The following is a 23,484-nucleotide window of genomic DNA, read 5'->3' on the forward strand; positions in this document are numbered from 1 at the left end:
GCGGGAGCCACATTGAGGAAGGAGAAGGGCATTGTGGAGGCATTAGGTAAAAGTAGGACCCCAACCGACAGATCCTGGTGCTCGCGCCACCTGGGCCCAGGCATTTTTTTTTTTTAAGGCATAGTCTCGGTCTGTTGGAGTGCAGAGGACTGATCTAGACTCACTGCAACCTCTGGCTCCCGGGCTCAAGTGATTCTCTTGTCCCAGCCTTCAGAGTAGCTGGGATTACAGGTGCACACCTCCACACCTGACTAATTTTTTGTATTTTTTGTAGAGATTGGGGGGTCTTACCATGTTGCCCAAGCTGGTCTCAAAACGCTGAGCTCAAGAGATCCTCCTGCCTCAGGCTCCCAACGTGCTGGGATTATAGGAAGAGCCACTGCACCTGGCTTTGCTTATTTATTTTCAGTTTTTTTTGCGACGAGGTTTTGCTCTGTCACCCAGGCCTCCTGGGTTCAAGCAATTCTCCTGCTTCAGCCTCCCGAGTAGCTGGGATTATAGGCACCTGTCACCTCATCCGACTAATTTTTGTATTTTTAGTAGAGATGGAGTTTCGCCATGTTGGCCAGGCTGGTCTCAAACTCCTGACCTCGTGATCTGCCAGCCTTGGCCTCCCACAGTGCTGGGATTACATGCATGAGTCACCGCAACTGGCCGGCCTTGCTTATTTTTAAATAAGCAGCCACCGGTGATTTTCTCAAGCTGTTGGCAAAAATGCAGAACACAGTTTGCCCATTCCCTAGTTTGGAGATTTTGTCTTTAACAACTTTCCCAGTTTCCCAGTTTCTTCCTGTTCAGAGGTCTTCCCTTATGCCTGACCTGTCTTCACTCCTGCTGCAGGCAAACCAGTCCTAAGTCCTAGCAAAAGTCACTTTTTTTTTTTTTTTTTGAAATGGAGTCTCACTCTGTTGACCAGGCTGGAGTGCAGTGGCAGGATCTTAGCTCACTGCAACTTCTGCCTCCTGGGTTCAAGCGATTCTCCTGCCTCAACCTCCTGAGTAGCTGGGATTACAGGCGCCCACCACCACACCCGGCTAATTTTTAGTATTTTTAGTAGAGACGGAGTTTCATCATGTTGGATCAGGCTGGTCTTGAACTCCTGACCTCAGGTGATCCTCTCGCCTCGGACTCCCAAAGTGCTGAGATTACAGACATGAGTTAGAGATTACACCTTGCTCAGCCAGGTAATTTTTGTATTTTCAGTAGGGACAGGGTTTTGTCATCTTGGCCAGGCTGGCCTTGAATTCCTCACTTCAGGTGATCCTCTCGCCTCGGCCTCCCAAAGTTCTGGGATTACAGAACTTTGAGCGTGAGCCACGGCGCCCGGCCAACACTGCTAATATATTTTATGAACATGGACCCGATCTAAAAATTTGAATTAGAATCTCGGTTCCCCCCCTTACTTTGAATAGTTTTTGGCTCTATAAAACTTCCATACTTTATTTATTTATTATATATCCTGTCTCTCCCCCACTGCAAAATGTAAATTCGGTATGGAATTTTTGGTTTGTTCTTTGTTGTATCCCCAGCGACGGAAAACCAATGAGCACACATTAGCAGCCCATTAAATTAATTTCACTTCTTGAAGGAATGCCTGAGCGGCGCACTCACGGACTGACCATCAGGGGGCGTCAGAGAAACCGAATAGAAGCGGAAATGAAGAAAAAAGAATTACCCCGCAACCTTAGGTACGGTTCCGCGAGGTTTGAACTCGCTCGGCCACCGTAGTGCTTAGACGCCGAAAAAGTGCAGCCCCTTCCGGTCTCCGCTGTAAGGGAAGATGGGTTTGGGATGTCGGAAACTGGTCCTCGGCGTCCGACGTTAGCTGCCTTGCGAAGCTGAGGCTCCAGTCGAGGGCCCCAGATCTCCGACCGGCCTAGCCGTCAGCGAGCCTGCCGGAGGCTTCAGGGCCGAGAGCAGGGAGCGTGGGTCACCATGGCGACGCCGGCGGGGCTGGAGCGTTGGGTTCAGGACGAGCTGCACTCGGTGCTGGGGCTGAGTGAGCGGCACGTCGCCCAGTTCCTGATCGGTACCGCGCAGCGCTGCACCTCGGCTGAGGAGTTCCTGCAGCGCCTGCGAGACACTGATACCTTGGACCTCAGTGGTCCGGCCCGGGACTTCGCCCTGAGACTCTGGAACAAGGTGCCGTCATGGGTGGGGAGTGGAGCAGGGGAGGGGCCCTGTGATTTGTTCTGGTGAGGATGGCCTAACGGTCCATCGAGAAGTTAAGTAAGCTCAGTTCACAAGCATTTATTCCTTTTCTGAGAAGTTAAGTAAGCTCAGTTCACAAGCATGTATTCCTTTTCTGAGAGGTTAAGTAAGCTGAGTTCACAAGCATTTATTCCCTTCCGTTGAGCTGCTGGACGCCCAGCTTAGTGGAGAAGATTGAAAGAGGTGTGTCGGGTTAAGCGCAATAGAAAGGTGTTTCTTGAATTCTAACATGCATCTAGGGCCCTTGTTAAAACGCAGATTGTGATTCAGTAGGGATCTTAATGTCTGTCTTTCTTTCTTTCTTTTTCTTCTTTCTTTTCTCTTCCTTTCCATTTTTTCTTTTTTCTTTCTTTTTCTTTTTTTTTTTAAAGACAAGGCCTCGCTCGCTCCGTCGACCAGGCTGGAGTGCAGTCGTACCATCACGGCTCACTACAGCGTCTACGTCCCTGGCTGAAGTGACCCTCCCACCTCATCCTCCCCAGTAGCTGGGACTCTGGGCGCGAGCCACCCCCCCCCGGCTAATATCTTTCATTTTTATTTTTTTAAAGAGACGAGGTCTTGCTTTGTTGCAGAGGCTAGTCTCTAACTCCTCAGCTCAAGCAATCCTGTCTCCTCAGCCCCCCAAAGTGCTGGGATTACAGGCGTGCGTGCACCACCATGCTTGACCCCCCCAACTTCTGAACTTCCTTTCAGTCAATTAACAGAGGGGGCCAGGTGCAGTGGCTCACACCTGTAATCCCAGCACTCCGGAAGACTGAAGCAGGAGGATCTCTTGAGTCCAGGAGTTGGAGACCAGCCTGGGCAACATGGTGAAACCTTGTTCCTACTAAAAATTTAAAAATTAGCTGGGCATAGTAGTGTGCACCTGTGTTTCCAGCTACTTCGGAGGCTGAGGTGGGAGGATCGCATGAGCCCAAGAGGAGCAGAGTGAAACCCTGTCTCAGAAAAAAAAAAGCTGTGGGCCCCATTCAGGTTGATGAACATGGGGTGAAGCCATGAGGAAGAAAGAGAATGAAGACTGGTTAGCTGGTTTAAGACTAAGTAATTTCTTAAATTAGGAACAGAGCTAAGTGGGAGGGCAGAGATCAGGAGTTGCTCAGACCTCCTTATTTTCCCCTCTACTGATAGGTACCACGAAAGGCAGTGGTAGAAAAGCCAGCTAGGGCAGCAGAGCGGGAGGCGCGAGCCCTGCTGGAGAAGAACCGATCTTATAGGTTGCTGGAAGACAGTGAAGAGAGCAGTGAGGAGACTGTGAGTAGGGCTGGGAGCAGCCTCCAGAAGAAGCGTAAAAAGAGAAAACATCTCAGGAAGAAGCGTGAGGAAGAGGAGGAAGAAGAGGAGGAGGAGGCTTCTGAGAAGGGGAATAAGAAAACAGGGTAAGTCAGAAGCAGGTCGAGAGAGGATGGGGCGGGTGGAAGTGTTCTCCATGCCCTTATTGAATCCCCTGGGCTGGGCTGCAGGGGGAGTAAACAGCAGACAGAGAAGCCAGAGTCGGAGGATGAGTGGGAACGGACAGAGCGGGAGCGCCTTCAGGACTTGGAGGAGCGTGATGCCTTTGCTGAGCGGGTTCGACAGCGGGACAAGGATCGGACTCGAAATGTCCTGGAGCGGTCAGACAAGAAGGTAAATAGGAACAGCACATTCTGTCAATCCCCAGGATCTGTGGGTGAAATCTGAGGCTGGTTGTGGTTGCAGAGATAGTGATCTCTCGGAAGACAAGGGGCTATCTCTAGAAAGATGTTCAGTCTGGTGAGAAAAGCCCTGTGCATCCTGTGGCTTCCTGAGGCAACTCTCTGCTCTACCTGCAATCATAGAGATTCCTCACTGAGAGGTGACTTTTTTTGTGTTAGGGTACTTCTGAATGATCCTTGTGATTCTAGAGGGGAGTGGCTGTCAGTGTGGGGGGCTCTTTGGCCTCACATCCCTCCATTCTTGGTTTCTTCTACTAGGCTTATGAAGAGGCTCAGAAGCGCCTCAAGATGGCCGAGGAAGACCGGAAGGCCATGGTGAGTCCCAGGGCCTGGGGAGCCAAGATCAGAAGATGAAAGGAAAGACTTTCTGATAGAGTGGTCAGGTATAAGGAGAGAGAATACCGAGCAAGCACAGGGTAGAGGCTGATGGGGTGATCGGGTCTCTAGAGGAGGGGCTTGGCTGACAGGAACCAGCTGAGGACAGACAGGTTGTTGAGGGAAGGAACTCTCTTAAGTTGTAGGGGAAAGGAGGCTACTATAAGTCCTCCTTGACTCTTTAGGATGAAATATACTGTGTATTAGTGGATGAAATTGTGAACTTTCCCTATTCCTGAGTCCTAACGAGATGTGAGGCAGCTGGAATGTTGAGAAGGTTGCTGGAGGGTGAGGCAGCAGTCCCACTGTACGGGGATGTGCTGACCATTCAGCTTAGGCACACCATCTTCAAATACCTTCCCACCACCTAATTTCTGCACCCCTTATGTGGATTTGTCTTCTCACTGGACAAGGACAGAGCCCTTGTAATTCATGAACTGGACTTTTTATGGTGTGAGCCTAGGTAGGGTAGGCTGTTTTCCAAAGGCCTGGTCTTGTCAAGTAAAGTCATACTTAGATTCCCTAGTAGAATTTTGAGACTCTTGGAGTTCTTTATTTTATTTTATTTTGAGATGGATTCTTGCTCTGTCCCCAGGCTGGAATGCAGCGATGCGATCTCGGTTCACTGCCATCTCCGCCTCCCAGGTTCAAGTGATTCTCCTGCCTCAGCCTCCTGAGTAGCTGGGATTACAGGTGCATGCCACCATGCCCAGCTAATTTTTGTATTTTTAGTAGAGATGGGGTTTCACCATGTTGGCCAGGATGGCTTGATCTCTTGACCTTGTGATCGCCTGCCTTGGCCTCCCAAAGTGCTGGGATTACAGGGGAGAGCCGCTGCTCCCAGCCCTTTTCTTTTTATTTTTTAAAATTTATTGCCGGGCGCGGTGGCTCAAGCCTGTAATCCCAACACTTTGGGAGGCCGAGGCGGGTGGATCACGAGGTCAAGAGATCAAGACCATCCTGGTCAACATGGTGAAACTCCGTCTCTACTAAAAATACAAAATATTAGCTGGGCATGGTGGCGCATGCCTGTAATCCCAGCTACTCAGGAAGTTGAGGCAGGAGAATTGCCTGAACCCAGGAGGTGGAGGTTGTGGTGAGCCGAGATCGCGCCATTGCACTCCAGCCTGGGTAACAAGAGTGAAACTCCATCTCAAAAAAAAAAAAGAGAAAAAGAAAAAAATTATTTATTTATTTATTTATTTGAGATGGAGTTTCACTCTTATTGCCCAGGCTGGAGTGCAGTGCTGTACTCTCAGCTCACTGAACCTCCGCCTCCCGTGTTCAAGTGATTCTCCTGCCTCTGCCTCCCGAGTAGTTGGGATTACAGGCATGAGCCACCTCGCCTGGCTAATTTTGTATTTTTAGTAGAGACAGGATTTCACCATGTTGGCCAGGCTGATCTCAAACTCCTGACCTCAGGTGATCCACCTGCCTCAGCCTCCCAACGTGGTGGGATTATAGGTGTGAGCCACTGCGCCCAGCCTTAATTTTTTTTTTTTCAATTACAAAAATTTTTAAGCACATAGGAAAGTTGAAAGAGTAGAACAGGCTGGGCGTGGTGGCACATGCCTGTAATCCCAGCACTTTTGGGAGGCTGAGGCAGGCGGATCACGAGGTTAAGAGATCCAGACCATTCTGGCCAACATGTGAAACCCCATGTCTACTAAAAAGTACAAAAATTAGCTGGGCATGGTAGCATGTGCCTGTAGTCCTGGCCACTCGGGAGACTGAAGCAGGAGAATCACTTGAACCCAGAATGCAGAGGTTGCAGTGAGCCAATATCGCGCCATGGCACTCCAGCCTGGCTACAGAGTGAGACTCCGTCTCAAAAAAAAAAAAAGAATAGAATGAAGAATACCGATACACACTATTCAGATAGAAAAGTGACTAGTACTGTGTGTAGTGTTTGCATTGTCTTTGTAAATGTGGTATGTTTTTTCTTTTCAGACCATTTAAAAGGATCTTAGACCTTATGGCATTTTATCTCTTAAGTACATCAGTGTGTACCTCCTAAGGATAAAGACAATGTGCTCTAGAACCAGAATGCTCTTGTCACAGCCAGGAAGTTGAACAGCAATTCGTATGTGTCTATTAAGATCTCTCTACAATAGAAGATTCCCTCATTACTCTCAAAATAACTTTAATAACTGATTTTTCCTAATAAGAATAGAGTCAAGGTTCAAACATTGCATTTGGTTATTAGATTTTAAGTTTGTTTCTTTCTGTCTCACCTTGCAGTGTCCTGAATTTTGGATTTCTCTGATCCTTATCTTGTGGTATTAAGTACTTCTCTGCCTTGTGCTTTCTTTAAAGCAGGAATTGGATCTAAAGCTTGTGTACACTCAGATTAAACAGTTGTGGCAGGAATACTAATTGGACGGTGACGTGCACTTTATATTATGTCGTATCACGGGGACATACTGTCCAGCTGTGTATCCGTTAGTATTGATATCCTTTCTACCAGCCGCCTTTCATCTAATGGTTTTACCAGCCACTGCCAGTCCTTTCGTGAACATGTCATTTTGTTAGGGGTTTTTGAATTCTGTCGTTCCTGCTATATGTATTGGCTAGAATTTGTATATAAAGAAGAGCTTTTCCTCAACAACTAGGAACAAGCTACAATTCCTCCTGTTTGTTTTTTTTTTTTGAGACGGAGTCTTGCCCAGCAGTTCAGTGGTGCGATCTTGGCTCACTGCAACCTCCACCTCCTGGATTCAAGTGATTCTTCTGCCTCAGCCTCCCAAGTAGCTGGGACTACAAGCGTGCGCTACTACGCCCAGACAATTTTTATATTTTTAGTAGAGACAGAGTTCACCATATTGGCCAGGCTGTTCTCAAACTTCTGACCTTGTGAAGGTCACCTGCCTTAGCCTCCCAAACTGCTTGGATTATAGTTGTGAGCCACCGCACCTGGCCTACAATTCCTTCTTAAAAAGCAGGGTAGGCCAGGCGTGATGGATCACGCCTGTAATCCCAGCACTTTGGGAGGTGAGGTAGGCAGATCACAAGGTCAAGAGATCGAGACCATCCTGGCCAACATGGTGAAACCCCATCTCTACTAAAAACACATAAATTAACCGGTATGGTGGCACACTCCTGTAGTCCCAGCTACTCAGGAGGCTGAGGCAGGAGAATCACTTCAACCTGGGAGGTGGAGGCTGCAGTGAGCTGAGATTGCGCCACTGCGACAGAACAAGACTGTCTCAAAAAAAAAAATAAATAAATAAATGTTTTTTTTTTTTTTTTTTGAGACGGACGTTGTTTCTTGTTACCCAGGCTGGAGTGCACTGGCGCGATCTCGGCTCACCGCACCCTCCGCCTCCCGGGTTCAGGCAATTCTCCTGCCCCAGCCTCCTGAGTCGCTGGGATTACAGGCACTTGCCACCATGCCCAGCTAATTTTTTGTATTTTTAGTAGAGACGAGGTTTCACCATGTTGACCAGGATGGTCTCGATTTCTTGACCTCGTGATCCACCCGCCTCGGCCTCCCAAAGTGCTGGGATTACAGGCTTGAGCCACCGCGCCCGGCCCTGTTTTCTTTTAAATACCAATTTTTAGAGTAGAGTTTGGTGTCAGTCATTTCACTAGTGACAGATTTTTTTTTCCCCTTGTTTTTTGTTTGTGTGTGTCACATTGGACTCATGAATTTTTATTTTTCAGTATTTTATAATCTCACATCATTATTCTTTTTGAGGCTTAAATTGCTCTGATTTTTTGCCCATATTAAAAAAAACTGCCTCTTCCATTGAAGGAATATTTGATTGTAGTACTTAGATTATTAGGTCATGATCATCAACTGCTTTTAAGTCTTTACAGAACAAGAAAAGCCAAGCAACTAAATAGAACAAGGCCCCTTAATGGTAGTGCAGCAGACGGTCTTATTTTTATTTATTTATTTATTTAGAGATGGAATCTGGCTCTGTCACCCAGGCTGGAGTGCAGCCTGGTATGATCTCAGCTCACTGCAACCTTCACCTCCGGGGTTTAAGCAGTTTTCTGCCTCAGCCTCTTGAGTTGCTGGGATTACAGGCATGTGCCACCATGCCTGGCTAATTTTTTGTATTTTTGGTAGAAATGGGGTTTCACCATCTTGGCCAGGCTGATCTTGAACTCCTGACCTCGTGATTCAACCACTTTGGCCTCCCAAAGGGCTGGGATTACAGGAGTGCGCCACCACACCTGGCCTGAAGGACTTATTTTTTAAGACAGAGTTTTGTTCTTGTCGCCCAGGCTGGAGCGCAATGGTGTGATCTAAGCTTACTGCAACCTCTACCTCCCGGGTTCAACAGATTCTCCTGCCTCAGCCTCCCGAGTAGCTGGGATTACAGGTGCCCACTGCCATGCCGGCTAATTTTTGTATTTTTAGTAGAGACAGGTTCACCATGTTGGCCAGGCTCGTCTTGAACTCCTGACCTCAGGTGATCCACCCACCTGGGCCTCTCAAAGTTCTGGAATTACAAGCGTGTGCCACCATGCCTGGCCACCAGAGGGGCTTTGACCCTACAATAGAGGAAGTTGTGATCACAGGGAAGATGATGTTATCATGGTAGGACTCCTGATTAGAGCAGGAAAGGGCCGTACAGATATTGCCAGTTTTTTGCTGTCATCTATGATGTGTCCTGAAAAGTCTGTATTAAAGGTAAATGTGTAGAAGCTAAGTGACATATAGCATGGCAGGGAGAGTAGCAGAGAGCCAAACATCCCTGATTACATTTGCCTTACAGAAGCACTGATGCTGTAGTCCTAACTTTTTATAATCAGTTTTTCTCCCTTCCCCAAACTACAGTCATTCAGTTTAAAACCAAGGAACATCGAACTGGGGCTGAAGATTGCCTCCTGTTGGCACCCCCACTGGTTTCCATCTTTGTTTAAATTGTTTCGGTTTGAGTCCTGTGCTTCTAAATACTGGATTAGCCTTTTATTTTCCCACTTTCCACTAATTTGAATAAACTGGTAAGAATGAAATGTAAGATATACAGACTGCCCTAATATTTCTATAATGACAAAGATGGTAATGCTGCCCAAGAGGACTTTCCAGCTGTGTTCCATTGCAGGAAGGTAGGGTGTGGGGTCAGCATGTAGCATCCAGAGAGGCCCAGATTTAGGCCTGTCACTGTTCTGGTGGTACATGGCAGAGGCAAGGTGGAAGGTGCATGCTTAGGTTGTCGTGCCTGCCTGTCAGGGAATTTTTCCCTGTTAGGGATTTGACTGTCCTTTCCCAACTCAGGTCCCTGAGCTGCGGAAGAAATCTCGCCGAGAGTACCTGGCTAAGCGGGAACGGGAGAAGCTTGAGGACCTAGAGGCGGAGCTGGCTGATGAGGAGTTCCTTTTTGGGGATGTAGAGCTAAGCCGGCATGAGCGGCGGGAGCTCAAATATAAGCGGCGAGTCCGGGATCTTGCCCGGGAGTACCGGGCAGCTGGGGAGCAGGAGAAGCTGGAGGCCACCAACCGCTACCACATGCCCAAGGAAACCCGAGGACAGGTAAGGCAAAGCGGCATCTGCTTCAGCCTTCATTCCCAAGACAAATTGTGGGGAAGGCTTTAGGGCATTGGGCAACATCTGGGCCAGCCTCTTGCCTTCCCTTTCCCAGTGGGCAAGGCAAAGCAAGTGGGCAGTGGGCGGTGGTAGTAATGGGAGGAGGGGGCTGGGCAAAGAGGACAGCCTGTTTTTGAGGCTTCACATATCCCCTCTCTCCATAGCCAGCTCGAGCTGTGGATCTAGTGGAGGAGGAATCAGGAGCCCCTGGGGAGGAGCAGCGGCGCTGGGAGGAGGCTCGGCTTGGGGCAGCGTCCCTGAAGTTTGGGGCCCGAGATGCTGCCTCTCAGGAGCCCAAGTATCAACTAGTGCTGGAGGAGGAGGAGACCATTGAGTTTGTGCGGGCCACTCAGCTCCAGGGTGATGAGGTAAGAGGGGAGTTGGGAGACATTCTGAGGAGGATCTGAAGCGAGCTATTTAGCTCATGCCTCCTTCTCTTTCCTTAGGATCCATCACCTCCACCTGCTTCAACTCAGGCCCAGCAGAAAGAGTCCATCCAGGCTGTCCGCCGCAGCCTCCCGGTGTTCCCCTTTCGAGAGGAGCTCCTGGCTGCTATTGCTAATCACCAAGTCCTCATCATTGAAGGCGAGACAGGCTCAGGGAAGACCACCCAGATCCCACAGTATCTCTTTGAGGAGGTATCGTCATCTCACCCTTCAGCTTGCCAGGGCACCAGGCATTGATGTTCTCATTCCTCGTCAGAGCTCCTTTTAGATTATATTTCTAGTAGACATTTAACCCATCTTTTCCACTAAATTGTGAAATTCTTGAGAATAAAGGCTATACCTTTTTCACATTTCTGTTCTTGCTTCCTGCATACAATTCATTCATGTTGGACGGATAAGTAGGTGGATTAGTGGACTGGGATGTGTGTGTAAATGTTGACCTCCCTGTACTCCAGCCTGGCCAAAAGACAAGGATTTAACGGACTATTTTCTTGCATTTTTGTTTGTTTGGTTTTTTTGGAGACGGACTCTTGCTCTGTCACCCAAGCTGGAGTGCAGTGGCGCAATCTCAGCTTACTGCAACCTCTGACTCCTAGATTCGAGCCATTCTGCCTCAGCCTTCTGAGTAGCTGGGATTATAGGCTTGCACCACCACACCTGGCTAATTTTTAGTAGAGACAGGGTTTTGCCATGTTGGCCAGGCTGGTCTCAAACTTGACCTCAAGTGACCTGGCCACCTCGGCCTCACAAAGTGCTGGGATTACAGGCGTGAGCCACCGTGCCCGCCCCCTGCCTTATTTTGGAGATAAGCTCTTGCTCTCATGGCCAAGCTGGAGTGACGTGACACCATCATGGCTCACTGCAGCCTGGAACTGCTGGGCTCCAGAGATCCTCCCACCTCAGCCTCCTCAGTATCTGGGAAGTGCATACCACCATGCCTATATTAAAAAAAATTTTTTTTGAGACAGAGTCTTGCTCTGTTGCCCAGACTAGAGTGCGTTGTCATGATCTTGGCTCACTGCAACCTCTGCCTCCTGGGTTCAAGCGATTCTTCTGCCTCAGCCTCCCAAGTAACTGGAATTACCACCAGCACCACCATGCCCAGCTAATTTTTTGTATTTTAGTAGAGACAGGGTTTCACCATTTTGGCCAGGCTGATCTTGAACTCCTGACCTTTTGATCCCCCCTCCTTGGCCTCCCAAAGTGCTGGGATCACAGGCATGAGCCACCACGCCCAGCCACCTTCCTGTTATTTTACATTAGCTGGGTCTGCCTCAGCTAATCAGTTCTTTTCCTGCTCAAGTCCAGCAGAGCCATGAGCTTAATTACCCAGAGCTGAGTGAAGACCCTCTCTGAAGGCCCTAGTTCTGTCATCCTATCTATTTGCCCTTCTTTTCTGGTTTTCAGCATCTGTCTTTTTCTCCTTTTCTCCTGCCTGGCTTTTTACAACTTTCTCTGCATTGTACGTGGTCCCAGGGGCATATTTAGCAAAGGACAAACCTCTTCTTTCTTCCTTGTCATTCAGGGTTATACAGAGAAGGGTATGAAGATTGCCTGCACCCAGCCCCGGAGAGTGGCTGCCATGAGTGTGGCCGCCCGAGTGGCCCGGGAGATGGGTGTGAAGCTGGGGAATGAGGTGAGATTTCTAGGGAACTGGGATCTGTGACTCAGTCTACACTGCCCTCAGGTCCCCACAGAAGTCTTGGTGCTGCCCCACTTTACCTTTCCCCAAGTTCCTTTCAGGGTGCACCAGCTCATACTTGGTTGCTAATGATTCCCTTGACCAGGTTGGCTACAGCATCCGCTTTGAGGACTGCACATCAGAGCGAACTGTCCTCCGCTACATGACAGATGGGATGCTTCTCCGGGAGTTCCTCTCTGAGCCTGACCTTGCAAGTTACAGGTATGTACAGGGCCCTCATCTCCCGTGAGAGCCCACACTCTCTTCCTCACGTTCTGCCGCCTCTCTCCCACCCAGTGCTTTCCTGGATCTCTAATCTCTGGCCTTTCTCTCCTTTTTTCCCACCTAGCGAATTCAGCCATTGTCTTCTGATTAATCCACCAGTTCTTGAACCTTTATGGTTCATATGGTCCTTGAACTGACCTCCAGGTACCACGGAGATGGGGCTGTAGGATAGAAGAGATTGTAGAGAAACCTCTTTTTCCTTCCCTACTCATCTCCAGGGTTTAGAAAACAATCAGAATAGAAGAGCATTGCTGCAGAGACTTAAAATGCTGTGCGAAGAACGTTTGAAAACACTTGGGATGCTCAACTCAGAGGGAGAAACAGGGGAAGCATCCTGGTTCCCTCTAATTATGTGAAAGCTGTTACATGGAAGGAAGGATCAGACTTGTTTTATGTGACCCTACAGGACACACCTAGGAACCATAGGGAGGTTACAGGGAGACAGATTTCAGTTCAATACCAAAATGGCTGAGTAACCCTCAGAGATTGCAGGGTTTGTCAGAGTGATTGGACCCTGGGGCTTGGACCTCCACACAAGTCTTGGGTAGCTTGGTCTGTGAATAATGAGCTCTTAATGCTGGAAATGGCCAACCAGGGATTGGTTTAGCATGTGCTGAGGGGGAAAAGGGATTCATGAATGAGATGGGGGTGGGGTCAGGCCAGCTGAACAGTATGTGCCTTTTCAACTCGTCAGAGGCTGTGAATTTCTGGCCCTGGAAGATCACAGTGGAGTAATTGGACAGATAGAACTTGATACTTCATATCCCTTGCAAAAAATCTCTGATAACCCATGGAGAGCCAGCCAGTGCAAGAGTGTCTGATGCAGATGTTTTTGCCCATCGAGCCAGTCTGCTTTGTGGAATGGCTGGAGACTTCACCATCATAGTTAGGGTTAGGCACTATGTTAAGGTTGGGGAGGTGGGTAGGGGAAGATGGGAATGAGTTCCTGGGATTTCGCTGCCACCCAGAAAAGCCAAAGAATAAAGGAAAGAGAAAGAAGGTGTCATGTACTTAACTGAGTTAGGGGAAACCAAGGAATGCAGAGTCCTCTGAGAGTTGGGGTTGAAAGGCTTAACTTGCTCCTCTTTCCAAAAGAAGAAACAGAGCAAGGAAGGATGCCAGAGGCAGTTGTTCCACAGGACACCCGGAGCTTCTGGGCTGTTTGAATCGCAGCAGCTGTGATCTATTATTCACAGCCAGCCTTGGTGGCCCACTCTTATTGAAAGGGACCCTGCCCTCCAACTTTTTTTTTTCCTTTAAAACATATCCTTCCACTTTTTCTAGTAAGAGCAGCTGCTGAGTCAAAGCAGACTCTTGACTGAACTAGAGGGCATGTCTGACTTGTCCTGGGTCAGTGTGCAGCCTCTACATCTTGGCTCCTATTGTCTGCTGAGGCTGGGATAGATTGTAGATCATGGGGCTGTGCCTTCTCTGACTTTCTGTTGGTCTTACGTAGCTGGGATGGCCGGCTTCTCCTTAGAGCCCCCTCCCTCAACAGTCATTCTTGAGCTCTGTGTCCATTACTCCCCTCTCATCCAGGGAACCCTGGTGTCTGATAGCCCAGCGCTCCTCCCTCATTGCTCCCCTATTTCCTCTTCAGCGTGGTGATGGTGGATGAGGCACACGAACGGACCCTACACACAGACATTCTCTTTGGATTGATCAAGGATGTTGCTCGCTTCCGACCTGAGCTCAAGGTCCTGGTGGCTTCAGCCACATTGGACACTGCCCGTTTCTCTACCTTCTTTGATGACGCCCCTGTGTTTCGAATCCCTGGACGCAGGTTTCCTGTGGACATCTTCTATACCAAGGTGCCCCCTCAGGGGAGGATGGGCTTAAGTCTGTGGCAGAAAAGCTGGGGCCTTCGGAGGAGATTATCCCAAGGAGGGAAAGATGGAACGGAAAGTCCAAAAGGGAACTAGGATGAAGCATATGTTGATTTGGGAGGAGAGGAACGATTTGCCTAAGCAGGTGGCCCTCCTGTGACCCCATCTCTTTCTGCTCTCCAGGCTCCAGAGGCTGACTACTTGGAAGCTTGTGTCGTATCTGTGTTGCAGATCCATGTGACCCAGCCCCCTGGGGATATCCTGGTGTTCCTGACAGGACAGGTGCCTGACATGGTTGGGAGAGGGGGTGATGTATCCCAGGGGAGGACAGGGCTGGCGTGTTGGTCTTCTGTGACCCTGGGACCCTTGCTGCTCTCCCCACTCTCTATCCAGGAAGAGATTGAGGCTGCCTGTGAGATGCTCCAGGATCGCTGCCGCCGCCTGGGCTCCAAAATCCGGGAGCTCCTGGTGCTGCCCATTTATGCCAACCTGCCCTCTGACATGCAGGCCCGTATCTTCCAGCCCACACCACCTGGGGCACGAAAGGTCAGTTGGACAAACCCACACTCTTCACACCTGTGCTTCACACAACAGTAGTGAAAAAGGTGTGTGCCTGCCCCATGCAAGGGGAGTCCTGGGCACTGCTACAGACACAGCTGAGGAACCAGTCTCTCACCCCTGGGGCTGAAGAGAGAGGACATACCGTATGAACCAAGAGAGAGCCAAATATGTGATCTGGAAAGTAAGCACAGCAGATTCAGTGGAGATGGGAAGTCCTTGATGGGCCAGGAGGTGGGATTTGATACGGACCTTTAAGAGAAATGGCTGAGGTTGGGTGCAGTAACTCACGTCTGTAATCCCAGCACTTTGGGAGGCCAAGGCGGGTGGATCACTTGAGGTCAGTAGTTCTAAACCAGCCTGGCCAACATGGTGAAACCCTATCTCAACTAAAAATACAAAAATTAGCCAGGCGTGGTAGAGGGTGCCTGTAATCCCAGCTACTTGGGAGGCTGAGGCAGGAGAATCGCTTGAGCCTGGGGGGCGGAGGTTGCAGTGAGCCGAGATTGTACCTCTGCATTCCAGCCTGGGCAACAGTGAGACTCTGTCTCAAAAATGAAAAATGGCTGAGAAGTTATCAGTGGAAGGCCCAAGGTGCGTTTGAGGTCAGAATGTGAGCTAGTAGGCTTAGTGGGAGGTTCATGCAGTACAGGAGTAGGAGACGAGACTAAAAACAATTTGGGGCTGCCGGGCGCGGTGGCTCATGCCTGTAATCCCAGCACTTTGGGAGGCCGAGGCGGGTGGATCACGAGGTCAAGAGATCGAGACCATCCTGGTCAACATGGTGAAACCCCGTCTCTACTAAAAATACAGAAGATTAGCTGGGCGTGGTGGCGTGTGCCTGTAATCCCAGCTACTCAGGAGGCTGAGGCAGGAGAATTGCCTGAACCCAGGAGGCAGAGATTGCGATGAGCCGCCGAGATCGCACCATTGCACTCCAGCCTGGGTAACAAGAGCGAAACTCTGTCTCAAAAAAAACAAAAACAAAAACAATTTGGGGCTAAGATTAGGGAGGGCCTTTGATGACAGGAGAGCTTGGACTTATTTATTTATTGTTTTGAGACAGAGTCGTGCTCTGTCACCCAGGCTGGAGTGCAGTGGCAAAATCTTGGCTCACTGCAGCCTCTGCCTCCCAGGCTCAAGTGATTCTTGTGCCTCAGCCTCGCAAGTAGCTGGGATTACCAGGTGTACCACTACATCCAGCTAATTTTATTTTATTTTATTTTTTTTGAGATGGAGTCTGGCTTTATCGCCCAGGCTGGAGTGCAGTGACATGACCTCAGCTCACTACAACCTCTGTCTCCCAGGTTCAAGCAGTTCTCCTGCCTCAGCCTCCCAAGTAGCTGGGATTACAGATGCGCACCACCATGCCCTGCTAATTTTTTGTATTTTTAGTAGAGATGGGGTTTTGCCATGTTGGCCTGGCTCGTCTCAAACACCTGACCTCAGGTGATCCGCTCACCTTGGCCTCCCAGAGTGCTGGGATTACAGGTGTGAGCCACCATGCCCGGCCAACAACCAGCTAATTTTTAGTAGAGATGGGGTTTCGCCATGTTGGCCAGCCTGGTCTTGAACTATTGGCCTCAAGTCATCTGCCCGCCTTGGCCTCCCAAAGTGCTGAGATTACAGGCATGAGCCACCATATCCAGAGAAGTTTGGACTTTAGATAGCTTAGTAGCAATCAAAGGATTTTGAGCAGAGATATAACTTTCATTCAACAAATATTTAATTGAGTTCTTTGTGTGTGGTGTCAGATACACAGGAGTTGATACAGTGATGCACAAAACAAAGTCCCTAGCCTAACAAACTTGTACTTGCGGCCTATTGGGGAAACGGTGGATGCATAAATACATAATGTCAGTTTGTGGCCAGTGCTGTGAAGAGATACAAGGCAGCATAGCAGGATGGAACTTGACTCTGAGAGGTGGGGGTGAGGACTGGCATGAAGATATTTGCCTTGGGGTGTAGGGAAGGCCCTTCCGTAAAGGGAAAGTGGAATAGAGACCAAACCAGGTGAGGCAGGAGCCAGGCTGATATTTGGGGAGAAAACTGCCACAGACAGAGGGAACAGCCGATGCAAATGAAATGATCCAGTGAGGAGTGCATGTACATGGGCAGAGCAAAGCAGTGTGCAGGAGGAGTGAGGGAGGGGATGGAGTGCTAGCAGATGAGGTCAGAAAGGCAGTCGGGGTAGGTGATCCAGGCTTTTAAGGGGCTTGGATTGAATTCTAGAGTAGGATAGGAAACCACTGAAGGATGGGGAGTGATGTGACATGTTTATATATTAAAAGGACCATCCTGGATGCCATTGACAGGATGGGAGTAGAAACAGATAGACGTGTTAGAAGGCTTTTACAGGAAGTGTTGTGTGAAGATGGAAGCGGTGGTGGGGAAGATGGGTCAGGAACTTGAACACACCCATTCCCCTTCTGAAAAGATTAACACCCTAAATCCTCTTCTCCATTTTCTTTCCTCCTTGTGCCCCTGCTGACTGCCAGCCCCCATTTCCCTCTCCCCTGTCTTCTGTCCTTGTCCCTTGTTCTTGACCTTGGATACTAATTCCCTCAGCTCCTGCTTCCCTTACCGCAACTGCTTCACTACTCCTAACTTTCCAAGATGACTTTTTCTGGGTAACGAGGTGGGAAGGGTCGCTGGGTGACCCCATATCCTCTCACTCAGGTGGTTGTGGCAACAAACATTGCTGAGACATCACTTACCATTGAGGGCATCATTTATGTGCTGGATCCAGGGTTCTGTAAGCAGAAGAGCTACAACCCCCGCACAGGAATGGAATCGCTCACTGTCACACCCTGCAGCAAGGTCAGCCTGGGGATGCATGGGAGTCAGGGAGGTAGAATTGGTCCACAGGGGAGGTCCAACTCCAGAAGCAGGGTGGGGGCTTCTTAGCAAACGGGGATGAGCAGTTTACATCCATCTAAATTTCTTGCATAAATACTGCCCTTTTTCTTTTCCCCCACCAAATTGTCGGCTAGCCTGCTCTCCTTTCTTTCCAGGCCTCAGCTAATCAGCGAGCTGGCAGGGCAGGTCGGGTGGCTGCAGGAAAATGCTTCCGCCTGTATACTGCCTGGGCCTATCAGCACGAGCTTGAGGAAACCACAGTGCCTGAGATCCAGAGGACCAGCTTGGGCAATGTCGTGTTGCTACTCAAGAGCTTAGGTGACTGGGCTACCTGAGAGAAGGGGGAAGTGGGCTAGAGTCATGGTCCTTTGAAGGGACTCTGTTCCATCCCTCCCACCTCTCTCTAGGGATCCATGACCTAATGCACTTTGATTTCCTGGACGCTCCACCATATGAGACCCTGCTGCTGGCTTTGGAGCAGCTGTACGCCCTGGGAGCCCTCAACCACCTTGGGGAGCTCACCACGGTGAGTTGGGGGGCAGCATGGGTGGGGGCTTATCATCCTGTAAGGGTCAGGATGGCTCCAGGGACCCCTATAGCAATGGAGGGAATCCTGAGGGAGGACCGGGCTCAACTCTCTCTCTCCTCTCCTTAGTCTGGTCGAAAGATGGCAGAGCTGCCGGTGGACCCCATGCTGTCCAAAATGATCTTGGCCTCTGAGAAGTAAGCCCTCCTCTCCACCCAGGCCCGCAGGCCTCGAGGCCTCTGTCTCTGGGGTCTTCTTTGTCTCTTTGTCTTTTTCTCTTCATATTACTATTTAATAAATAATAAATTATTAGATAACTCTGAATGCCCCCTTTTGAGACCCACAAGGGTAAGACACTTGATCCTGTCCTTGATTATATTAAATGGGCAAGACTGACTGACAGAAAATTCTGGGTCTTGAATGAAAGTAGATTTTCCATGTGGGAGGGTTATTGAATGAGGGCTGGTTTTGGAACTTACTCATTCCCAAGGTTTCAAACTAGAACATTTAGATGTAGCTGTGGAGGGACCACCTTTAAATGCCATTCCTCTGCTGTCAGAGATCTTTTCTGAATGCACATATTGAATGCACACTTTCTGCAGAAGCCTCAGAAATCCCCAGTGTTTTCTCCTCCTGCCTCCATGGATGTCCCTCCCTTGTGACTATGTTTCATCTATGCTATTTCCTTGACCCCCAAGCTGCTGCCAGAATCTATCTATCTGCTGGCTGCTTTGTAACCATTATGCCAACCAGCCTTCCCCACATGAGGAAACATCCATCACACAGTGATCACTTCCCCCTCCACCATATCTGTGCTTATGTGTCTTGCTTTGAACTCGTGCTTTCCCCTTCCTGTCCCAGGTACAGCTGTTCAGAGGAGATCCTGACAGTGGCTGCCATGCTGTCTGTCAACAACTCCATCTTCTACCGGCCAAAGGACAAGGTTGTCCATGCTGACAATGCCCGTGTCAACTTCTTCCTTCCTGGTGGTGACCACCTGGTTCTGCTAAACGTTTACACACAGGTCACTGGGCTTGGAGTGAGTGGGAAAGAGACATGGGGGGACTTTAGTCCTGCTGTATACTTAACTACCTCTCCTTTCTTTTTAACCCTCTTCCCAGTGGGCTGAGAGTGGTTACTCTTCCCAGTGGTGCTATGAGAACTTTGTACAGTTCAGATCAATGCGCCGAGCCCGAGATGTGCGGGAACAGCTGGAAGGGCTCTTGGAACGTGTGGAAGTTGGTCTCAGTTCCTGCCAGGGGGACTATATCCGTGTACGCAAGGTCAGCATTTCTTTTGCCTACCGCCTTCTACCTGCAGTACCTTCCTGGGGGCATGCAGCAGCTCCTCCAGCCTGAGGACGTGCTCTCTTCCCCTTATGTACCACGTGTCCTCCCAGGGCTTTCTTCCCCAGACCACTGAAGGTTCATTCCTGGGGGATTCTTCATGCCTTCCCTACCTCGCTAGTTTTCCCAAAGCTTGAACTAAAAAGGTAGTGAGCACTTAGGGTCCCCAGATATCTGCCTTTTCCATTGATTTTCTTTCCTGCCTTCCCCTTAGGCCATCACTGCTGGTTACTTTTACCACACAGCACGGTTGACTCGGAGCGGGTACCGCACAGTGAAACAGCAGCAGACGGTCTTCATTCATCCCAATTCCTCCCTCTTTGAGCAACAGCCACGCTGGCTGCTCTACCATGAACTTGTCTTGACCACCAAAGAGTTCATGAGACAGGTGAGGAGAACATCCTGTGCCCATGCAGGTGGAGACTGTAGAGAAGCGTCCTGGCAAGCTAAGAACCCAGTTTCAGGTTGCTCGGCCTGGTACAAAAATAGGGAGGTAGGGTAAAATGAAAGACATCCTTTTGTTTTTTTTGTTTTGTTTGAGACGGAGTCTCACTATGTCGCCCAGGCTGGAGTGCAGTGGCGTGATCTTGGCTCACTGCAACCTCTTCCTCCCGGGTTCAAGTGATTCTCGTGCCTCAGCCTCCCAGTAGCTGGGATTACAGGCACAAGCCACCATGCCCAGCTAATTTTCTGTATTTTTAGTAGACATGGGGTTTCACCATGTTGGCTAGGCTGCTCTCAAATGCCCGCCTCGGCCTCCCAAAGTGCTGGGATTACAAGCATGAGCCACGGTGCCTGGCTGACATCCTTCCTTACAGGTGTCAGCGTCTTCCAAGATCTGAGAATTATACATTCATTCAGTAAATATTTGAATGGCTACTGTATAGGTGCTGGGCTATAATGAACAAAGCAGAGTCTCTGGTTTCACAAGTGTACTTACAGTCTTTATGTTCCATACTTTTCTTAGGAATAGCTTATTTGGTATCTTGAATAACATATAGAGGTGTATCTGCCCTTTGGGTATATAATAATAGAGCCAGGCACCTTTACCTCTAGCCCTGTAGTCAAAGGGGAACGATAACTTTCCACCACACACATAAGGATCTAGGCTGGGGCTGGGCATGCTGGCTCATTCTTGTAAGCCATCCCAGCACTTTGGGAGGCCAAGATCAGCCCAGGCAACATAGTGAGACCCCATCTCTACAAAAAATTAATGGGGCACTGTGATTCGGGCCTGTAGTCACAGCTACTTGAGAGGCTGAGGCAGGATTGCTTTGAGCCAGGGAGGTCGAGGCTGCAGTGAGCCACTGCAGTCCAGCCTGGGCAATAGAGCAACACTGTCACCCAGGTTGGAGTGCAATGATGTGATCTAGGCTCACTGCAGCCTCCACCCCCCAGATCCAAGTGATTCTCCTGCTTCAGCCCCCTGAGTAGCTGGGATTACAGGTGCCCACCACCACACCCAGCTAATTTTTTGTATTTTTTTAAAAACAGGGTTTCACTATGTTGGCCAGGCTGGTCTCAAACGCTTGACCTTGTGATCTGCCTGCCTCGGCCTCCTAAAGTGTTGGGATTATAGGCATGAGCCAATGCGCCTGGCCAACCTTGTTTCAATTCAGAAAAAAAAAAAAAATTAACAATAAAAAAGTATCTAGGTTGGAAAGAAGAGAACTCTATTGCTCTTTTCTGTCTCCTTCTAGGTACTGGAGATTGAGAGCAGTTGGCTTCTGGAGGTGGCTCCCCATTATTATAAGGCCAAGGAGCTAGAAGATCCCCATGCTAAGAAAATGCCCAAAAAAATAGGCAAGACACGAGAAGAGCTAGGGTGAGAGAAGGACGTGAACAGAACCTGACACCAGCTCCTTTTCCTACTATATATTATTTAATATCTATTAAATAAAATTATTTTTGGAATAAAGCTTGTGGGAACATTTGGGATTCAGAGAAATTCTATCTCATATAGTCAGTTAAACTTTATTATTTACAAGTTAAATTACACAGCAGCTTTACATAGCATGAGATGGAAAGGAAGGAAGGAGAGAGAGGAGAAGAAGCTGGCTCCTGAGATTCTTGGCTTCCTCTACCTCCTTCTCTTAGGCATAGCAGTCTTCAGCGCTGCTCCCACTCCAAGGTCAAAGATCATGGGTCAGAACACAGGTTTAAGTCAGGTTCTGGCTCTGACAGCCCCAGGGCCACCAGGGCTCCCACTAGCAGCTTCTTCACTGGCGTTGGAGGTGAGTGTGAAGGCATCAGCTGCAGGGAGAAAGGTTAATGGCAGTTGGGGGAAGCACAGAGATGTTCTACCCTTCACCCAGCCCTACCTAGAACTCACTTTATCTAGGCGATGGCGACAAATGAGGCCACTGGAATTCAGGTAGAAAGTGGAGTAGGCATCATAGGTCCTGGGGAACAGAGAGAGAGGCTTACTGAGGGAGAAGGTGACTGGTCCCAAAGCTTAATCCAAGCATCTGTTTAGTAGTTCCTAAATTCTGCTACATATTAGATCACTCGGGGGACTTCTTAACAAACATCTCTGCTTAGGTTGTGCCCTGTCCCAATTAAATCAGAGTGTTTGGTGTCAATATTTTTTTAACAATCCTGGAGTATTTCTACTGTGCAGCAGTTTGGGAATTGCTGGTTTAAAAACTTATATCCAATGTTTGTGGCTGAGCCTAACAATTTCTTGGGATTCTACTCCTAGGCAGAAATTTACCTGTAATTTGTTGTAAGGCTCAACAAATGAAACAGCACTTTTCATTTGTTCAGTACATTTTTTTTTTTTTTTTTTTAAAGACAGGGTTTCACTGTGTCATCCAGGCTGGAGTGCAGTAATGTGATCGTGGCTCACTGCAACTTCCACTTCCTGGGTTCAAGGGATTCTCCCACCTCAGCCTCCCAAGTAGCTGGAAGTGCAGATGCACACCACCATGCCTGGCTAATTTTTGTATTTTTTGGTAGAGACAGGGTTTCACCATGTTGGCCAGAAGGTCTTGAACTCCTTACCTGAGGTGATCTGCCCGCCTTGGCCTCCCAAAGTGCTGGCATTACAGGCGTGAGCCACCACACCTGGCCTGTTTAGTAAGTATTTGAGTACCTACCATGTGCTAAGTACTTTATAGGAAGAAACTGAAGCTCAGAGATTTTTCTAATATACTCAGTCTCTATTATTTTTTAAAACTAACGTAAACTTAAATAAGTTCCCTGTCCTTGAACAGTCAAGCCAAGATAGGTTAAAGGTTGTTTGGGAGACTAAATCATCTGTAATCCCAGCACTTTGGAAGGCTGAGGTGGGTGGATCACCTGATGTCCAGAGTTTGAGACCAGCCTGGCCAACATGGTGAAACCCTGTCTCTACTAAATATACAAAAATTAGCTGAGTGTGGTGGTGGGTGCCTGTAATCCCAGCTACCCAGGAGCTTGAGGCAGGAGAATCGCTGGAACCTGGGAGGCAGAGGCTGCAGTGAGCCAAGATGGTGCCACTGTACTCCAGCCTGGGCGACTGAGCAAGACTCCGCTACAAAAAAACCAAGGGAACTAATTATAGTTTGGGTCCTTTCTCAGCTCTTACCGGTAAAGCTCATCTTTGTCACGCTTGTAGAACCGCAGAAAGAGCAAGTGGACAGGCAGCCCTACGAGCCGCCACCGGGCTTGCAGGGTCCAATTCTCAGGGTGGCGGGTCAGCTGCAGAACCTCCAAACGAAGCTGTGCAAAATAATTCCAGGCCAGGAAACGGCAGAGGGTCAGTGAAAGAATGTACAATGTCCGGCCCCTGTGAAGAAGGGATAGGAAAGAAATCTAACGATGGCAGAATTAGAAAACCAAACTGGCTTCTGTACAAGGAGGTGGAACAGCTGTGAGAAGCAGTCTAGGAGCTTCTCTGGGAAGTGAAAAGAGTCAAGCGTATAGCTTTAGGTCCGTTTCCTCCCCAAGGCCCTACCTGTGCCCCAATTCTTACTTGGTACGTATGTTGAGGATCTCACTGATGAATTCCACATCCAAGGAATACAGACTGTAGTCATGGGATTGAAGGAAGAGATTGGGAAGCTAGGTGCAAGAAGACAGCATCAACACAGTGGGAAAGAAAACATAATCCTATTTTTCAGTTTTCTATTTTTTTTTTTTTTTTTTTTTTTTTTTTGAG

At 49.0% G+C, this 23,484-nt stretch overlaps 2 protein-coding genes across 2 annotated transcripts in view; one reads left to right on the forward strand and one right to left on the reverse strand.

The window, feature by feature from the left end:
• The first annotated feature begins 1,691 nt into the window (after positions 1–1,691).
• DHX16 (DEAH-box helicase 16) lies at positions 1,692–21,291 on the forward strand. The gene is made up of 20 exons (XM_032270773.1): positions 1,692–2,142; positions 3,340–3,587; positions 3,672–3,834; positions 4,161–4,217; positions 9,508–9,762; positions 9,981–10,184; positions 10,263–10,454; positions 11,788–11,898; positions 12,050–12,165; positions 13,829–14,039; positions 14,238–14,336; positions 14,448–14,600; positions 17,292–17,432; positions 17,627–17,789; positions 17,879–17,997; positions 18,127–18,194; positions 18,859–19,021; positions 19,119–19,280; positions 19,558–19,731; positions 21,044–21,291. The coding sequence occupies exons 1-20, from the start codon at positions 1,936–1,938 to the stop codon at positions 21,170–21,172; spliced, it is 3,135 nt and encodes a 1,044-aa protein (XP_032126664.1). The 5' UTR covers positions 1,692–1,935; the 3' UTR covers positions 21,173–21,291.
• A 7-nt stretch (positions 21,292–21,298) lies between these two features.
• The window catches only part of CUNH6orf136 (chromosome unknown C6orf136 homolog), a 4,718-nt gene continuing 2,532 nt past the window's right edge, over positions 21,299–23,484 (reverse strand). Inside the window, exons 4-7 of the mRNA XM_032270823.1 lie at positions 23,299–23,387; positions 22,912–23,112; positions 21,676–21,745; positions 21,299–21,596 (exon numbers count right to left, since the gene is read on the reverse strand). Of these exons, the coding sequence (XP_032126714.1) occupies positions 21,483–21,596; positions 21,676–21,745; positions 22,912–23,112; positions 23,299–23,387 (474 nt within the window). The 3' untranslated portion in view covers positions 21,299–21,482. The remainder of the gene's footprint in view (positions 21,597–21,675; positions 21,746–22,911; positions 23,113–23,298; positions 23,388–23,484) is intronic.

Source organism: Sapajus apella, unplaced genomic scaffold (genome assembly GCF_009761245.1).
Source record: "Sapajus apella isolate SASKATOON/1434 unplaced genomic scaffold, GSC_monkey_1.0 scaffold216, whole genome shotgun sequence".
In the NCBI taxonomy this organism is placed as follows: Eukaryota; Metazoa; Chordata; class Mammalia; order Primates; family Cebidae; genus Sapajus; species Sapajus apella.

Excerpts from the sequence above, each read along its gene's own strand:
- DHX16 (XM_032270773.1), top strand. The coding sequence starts at position 1,936 with ATGGCGACGCCGGCGGGGCTGGAGCGTTGGGTTCAGGACGAGCTGCAC. Across the intron at positions 9,763-9,980 it reads CCAAGGAAACCCGAGGACAG|CCAGCTCGAGCTGTGGATCT; the intron begins GTAAGGCAAAGC and ends CTCTCTCCATAG. Across the intron at positions 12,166-13,828 it reads CCTGACCTTGCAAGTTACAG|CGTGGTGATGGTGGATGAGG; the intron begins GTATGTACAGGG and ends TTTCCTCTTCAG.